The sequence below is a fragment of the Herpailurus yagouaroundi genome, unplaced genomic scaffold (assembly GCF_014898765.1).
Source record: "Herpailurus yagouaroundi ecotype Mexico unplaced genomic scaffold, PumYag 188, whole genome shotgun sequence".
Lineage (NCBI taxonomy): Eukaryota > Metazoa > Chordata > Mammalia > Carnivora > Felidae > Herpailurus > Herpailurus yagouaroundi.
Genome location: NW_024412419.1, coordinates 16,275,540 through 16,281,539, shown reverse-complemented (window position 1 = coordinate 16,281,539; position 6,000 = coordinate 16,275,540). Strand labels below are relative to the sequence as shown.

Below are 6,000 nucleotides of genomic sequence, written 5' to 3'. Positions count from 1 at the left end.
CGCCGGCGCCAGCGGGTCCCGTGACCGTGCGCCCCGCCTGGAACCGCCGCAGTCATGCAGTCCCCGGCGGTGCTCGTCACCTCCAGGTGAGCCAGACCCCCGTGCGCGGCGCCGCGTCTCGGGCAGCGTGGACTCCGGGTGCGCGCGAACGAGCCCGATGCGCCCAGTCGGAGGAGCAGGCGGAGGCGGCCGACCCCGTGGGCCCGCGGCCCGGCCTTCCCTGCGGCCCTGCAGGTTCTCTGGGGTGGACCGCCCCACCGTCCTGCAGGAGCGGTGGGCGCATTGAATATCCCCGTTTTACAGATGGGGAAAACTGAGGCCCTTGAAAGGGTGACGAACTGGCCCAAGACCCAGTGGAAGGCCGGGATTGGCTAGTCCCGCAGGCGGGCAGAGAGGGGGTCTCCTCTGCCCTTCTCTGCCGACGTGCGTTCATTTTCTTTTTCGCCTGAAAATCTAGTTTATACCTCCTTTCAGTGCTCACTCTGTGCCGGGCCCGGTGCGCGGCCCTGGGGATGCGGGTAAATTAGAAAAGGCCGGCCCTGCAGGGGAGACGGAATGAACACGGACCTGCGGCGGGTCGGGCGGGGGGGGGGGGGGGTGCGAAGCGGGACCAAGCCGGGACGGGCGGGGAGCGATGGTGTGGGGAGTAGGTGCAGGTTGCCATAGGAACACGGCGCGAGGGCTGAACCCAGACTGCTCGGGAGTGCGCGGCCCGTCCCGCAGGGAGAGTAGGAGTGAACCAGGTGGAGGGGAGAGAGGAGGTGGCGGCTGCTCACGAGGTAGCTCGGGAGAAGAGCAAGTGACAGCAAAGGCCCCAGAGGCAGAAGGTGCGGTGTGGGCCCACCCTGACCCAGACCGGGAGGACCCAGGGCAAGGTGGATCCTGGAAAGCCTGGGGTGCACACGCTTTTACTCTTCCGCAGAGTGACTGACTCACTGATACACCGCTCTTGTTCCCCCTACACAAAATCTTGGTCGAAGACGACAGTTTATTGCCTACATGAATGTACTGCCTAGCCCAGCTGTTATCTTTCCCGCTGTAACCTGAACTTCCCTGTGGCTTGAGGTCTAGAAAATGCAATTCCGTAAGCAAACCCTGATGCCAGAACCTGCTTGGTGTCCTCTGCACGATGCAGTGAAGGGACACGTTGTGTCTTCATTGGCAGCAGAGGTTTACCTGGTCCTACGTAAGTCACCTGTCCCTGAGCCTGCTTTATTTTCTGCAAAAAGGAGGTTTGAGATTGGCAGGTATGAGTAGGGCCAGCAACGGACGCCCGCTCAGCCACACGCAGATGGAGTGTGACTCTGGTGCTGGGTGCTTGGGAAGGGGGTAGGTAGGTGGCTTCCCTCCCTGCCCCAGCCCGGACGGGACTTGCTCATGGTCTCACGTGCTGGTGATGACGGCCAGTCGGGTAGTGCTCACTCCGTCCTGGTGGCAGGTGCTGGCAAACCCGAGGGGCTGTCCACAGGGTAATTCCAAAGGCTTGAGACCAGCCATCAGGCAGGCTCTTCACGGTTGGGCCCCAACTCAGCTCTCCAGCACAGCCCCCCACCGCTAGGGTTAGCACCTGCATTCACCCACCAGCTGCTTATTGCATAGCTACTCTTTGCCAAGTACTGGTTCAGATTCTAGGGTACAACAGTCACCCAAATGAAGCCCATCTCATGGAGCTTTAGTGGGGACAGCTGGACAGGAGGTAAATGGATGATGTGTCAGGGATGATAAATGGTATGAAGGAAAATAAAACGGTAGGGGAAAAAGAGGAGGAGCGAGTGCTGGTTTATTGGTGTGCCGTTTTCTCCAGGAGTGTTGTTCTGATAGAGTGGCAGTTGGGCAGATCCTGACAAGCTCTGTGAGGGAGAGAGCCATGATGCTATCTTGAGCAAGACTGTACCAAGCAGAGAGGACAGCAGAGCCAATGTCCTGGGGCAGAGGGTGCTTGGGCATAGCGAGCAGGCCAGCATGGCTGGAGTGGAGTGGGCCTGGGGGAGTGTTGGGTGAGGCGGTAAGGCACTGTGGGCTTGGGAGCAAGGGGACAGTGTGCTCAGGGGAGAGAGAACTGGAGGAGGGGGAGGGAGAAGGAGAAGGCAGGGGGAAGGGGAAGACTTACATGAGCCTGCCTTGAGTAGGTGATGGCCTCAGGTAGGAGCCGGCCAGTTTGTCCCCAGTGGGACGCAGGCCAGTTGTGAGGGGGAGGCTTGGGGATTTCTGCGATTGCTGCCCTTCTCAGTGAACCAAGAAGCAGGGGTGTCAGGCGAGAACAGGTACTGGGGGTTTACTGGGGGTTTGTTGAGAGAGGCGGCTTAGACGCCATATCTTGCTGCTCAGCGTGTCTCAGGAGCAGCTGAGAAGCATCAGCATCACCTGGGAGCTGGCTGGAAATGCAGACTCTCGGGTCCCACCCCAGACCTGATGTGCATACTGGCAGCTTCCCCAGGCGACTTAGATGCACTTGTGGTTTGAAAAGCTTGGTCTAAAGCATAGGTGGGCAGACTGTACCCGTGAGCCAAATCATGCCCACCTCTTGCCTTTGTAATAAAGTTTGTGTATTGTCTGGCTGCTGTCACGCCACATGACAGAGTTGAGTAGTTGTGACAGAGACCATATGTCCTGCAAAGCCTAAAATGTTTACTACCTGGCCCTTTATGGCAAAAGTTTGCCTGCCGTCTAGGGTGGGTGGGAGAGTGAGTGAGTCAGGCTCAGGGCATCAGAGTTACCCGGAGGAGTTGTCAACACGAAGATTATTGGTATCCCCCTCCCACCGGGATTTCTGATTCAGTGGCCTAATTTTCTAGGTGACACCAATGTGGCAGGGACCACACTTTGAGAAGCCTAAGTCTAGACCAAGGGAGGGGTGCCGGGCCTAGGCTGTGGCTTGCAGGTTGTGGCGGTGAATTTCAGGTGGGACCAGGCAACACCTCTGTGTGTTTATCCCAATCCCGTGCAGCTGCTGGGCACCAGGACAAAGGAGGCAGAGAACTGGAGACTTCGGGATGGGGCAGGGGAATGGAGGCCAGAAACCGTGGTTCACCAGGACCTCCTAGCTGAGGAGGTGTGACAGGAACAGGAGCATCAGTGGAAGGCAGTGGGACCGTGGACTACAAGTCCCGATGTGGTCAAAGAGCTGGGAGGTGTGCGGTACTAAGAGAGAGAGAGTGAGCCCCGCTGGCGCTGGCGATAGAAGGTGCCTCTCAGCAGAGAGGCCAGGGTTCCTTCACGCCTTCTTTCCTCCGCCAAGAGGCCCCCTTCCTCTGCACTCCCACCTATGCTCTGTAGCATAATGATCCCAATCCCTGCCGCCCTCCACTGGGCTCTGGGGCAACTGCCTGGGAGGACACCCTGGCTCCCCCTCTGACCTGCTGAGACCTGAGCAGCCGACTCCCTTTATCGTGCCTGGTTCCCTCTCGGGGAAATGGTTGTGTCCCTTTGTAGAGCTGCCAGAGCAGGAGTGACTTAGGTAAGGTCCTTAGAGCCTGCAGAGCCTGCAGCAGTGCGGGCTGCCACCAGGCTCATGTTTAGTCCGCTCTGCGCTCCCGCGCTAGTAACTGGAGCACCGTGGACACCATGTTCAAAGCTGGGAGCAGCACGGCCTCTACTCAGCATCAGGCCAAGCGCGCTCGTGTGATTACTGGCAAAAGGAGAAAGGCTGATATGCTAGGTGTGTTTTTCCATCTCACAGGGGTACGTTTGGGCTCGCCTGGGCCTTCCTAATTGATTTGCGCTCATTACTGTGTGCCTTGTGTCACATGAAAATATGTGTGTGCAGGGGTGTGTGGTCAGTGCATGTATGCTCTTCATACGCACTTGTCCTCTCTGGTGGGTGACAGACGGCATCACCATGGTGACAGTGTCGTGTGCTAGCATGGAGGTGGAAGGAGTCCTGGGGGAGAGTGTCTTTGACTCTCTTTGGGACGTTAGGCAGAGAGGGAGAGGGCCTTGCCCTGGTACAGTGTTAGCCCAGAAGCGCCCTCCTCAGAGCATCCCTTTGCTCGTGTTCTGGAAGTCCTGCCCAGCACATAATAGGTCTCAACGTTGATGAGGAGGGGTCCTGTCGTAGGTGTTTGCATGATGTGTATTTGCCTGCATGGGTCTGCATCAGACCCTTACAGAGGATGAGGACATCCTTACCGTTTTTTCTCACTTCAGAGAAAATGTCTCGTGACTTGTTGGCCCCCCATACAATTCAGTATGTTTGTGTAGCGTTTACAGATTCTGCAAGATGTTTGGCCAAGCACCCTCTCGCAACCTTGTACAGCGGTCTTCTCAGTGCCTTGTGCCCTGCACTCAGCGCCCTCTCCAACCTCCCCCTGCTAGACAGGTTCTGTAGTAGCCAGGTTGCCCCCACCTCCCCCCAGGTAGCTGAAGAGATGTGTCTTTGCCCAAGTTCCTGGCAGTAGTCATTCTTGCACTGTGTGCAGATAGCCAGGCACTTTCCTTGGTGGGAATACTGCCCCCGCGTGCATCCCCTCCATCCTTCAGGGGCACATGAACTGAGTGTGTTAACACACCTTCCCACTGGTGATTTTCCACGAGCCACACCTCCTCCGCTCCTCCCACCCGTTTTCCAGCTGGGACAGCCCCTTGTCCAGGAGCAGCCCAAGGGCAGGGCCCAGGCCTGGGGCTCACCAGCCAGGCCCCATGAGATGCGGTGTGTGGTGGGGCAGTGACCGCTGAGGACAGCCAGCAGAGAAACCTCGTACCCCAGGCCTGCAGGGCCACCGCGAGGTCCTGTCTGCATTTCACTCGAGAAGCCTGCTGACTTGAACCTGAGCTTCCTTTGCCTTCTTTCCCTTTGGCAGGCGAGTTCAGAATGTCCACACAGGCCTCGACCTGACCGTGCCCCAGCACCAGGAGGTGCGGGGCAAGATGATGTCAGGCCACGTGGAGTACCAGATCCTGGTGGTAACCCGGCTGGCTGCGTTCAAGTCGGCTAAGCACAGGCCCGAGGATGTCGTCCAGTTCTTGGTGAGCTGGGGGCTCTGCCAGGGTGCTCCTGAGGGGGCCCGGGGGCCAGGTGCACAGGTGTGAGCAGCATCAGGGAGCGGGCGCTTCTCTAGCCAGAGCGTGCTGGGTGGTAAGGGCACAAGAGCGATTCAGGTGCTTATGGTCGGAGGGGAGACAGACTGGTAAAGAGACAGGTGCAGGCCATGACAGGAGCGCACGGGGCTGTAGCTGTGCAGAGGAGCAGCACCTGGCCCACCCTTGGGAAATGTTCTGGAGGATTTCTGGAGGTGAGGAGCGAGCCCATAGAGCTATACAGGAGAAGGGAATCCCAGGCAGAGGGCGGGGCGTAAGCAAAGGCACGGAGGTTGGACACAGGGTGTTGTGTGTGGGGAACTGTGCGCAGTTCAGTGTCATCCTGGATGAAGTAGAAGATGAGGGTGACGACGGGCAGGATCCAGGTCACGGAGGGCGTGTACGGAGCCTGACTTGTCTTGCAGCCAAGGAGGACTTTGAAGTAGGGGAGTGACTCACTGGCCCATCTGGTGGGGAGTGGAGTTGGATTGGAAGGAACCGGGCAGGAGGCAGGGGGCCCAGTCACGAGTCCAGTGATGCCCCAGGGGAGTGCTGGAGGCAGGCCAGCAGGAGTTGGTGGGAGAGGGAGGGAGAGAGTTGTAAAATACAGTATTTCCAAAGTAACATGCATATCATTTGCTGGCTGACTGTTTGCACCAACTGTAGAGCACCGGCGGAGGGGCGGGTCTAAGGGGGATGTGTGGAGTCTGAAGTGTCCCACAGACACTTCAGGCTGGAGTGAGGGACTGGGCAAAGGGAAGGGTTTAGGAGGAAGCCCCAGACACACAGGCAGCTCAGGGACAGTCACGGAGAAGGAGGAGCCTCTGAGGCCAAGGGAAGAGAAGGGGGCATCGTGGAGTCGCAGGAGCTAAGGGAAGAGAGAGCTTTTAATTAAAGGTAAAATGAGCCAGAGTCCTGTGGTACAGACAGGATCAACAGCTACAGGTTTGCACATATTTAGTTCTGAATCTCCTGGCAGCCAGG

General features: G+C 58.2%; 1 protein-coding gene across 1 annotated transcript in view; it reads left to right on the top strand.

Moving 5' to 3' along the window:
* HS1BP3 (HCLS1 binding protein 3) overlaps positions 1 to 6,000 on the top strand; it is a 30,919-nt gene continuing 24,919 nt past the window's right edge. Inside the window, exons 1-2 of the mRNA XM_040496154.1 lie at positions 1 to 86; positions 4,800 to 4,965. Coding sequence (XP_040352088.1) covers positions 55 to 86; positions 4,800 to 4,965 — 198 coding nt within the window. The 5' untranslated portion in view covers positions 1 to 54. The remainder of the gene's footprint in view (positions 87 to 4,799; positions 4,966 to 6,000) is intronic.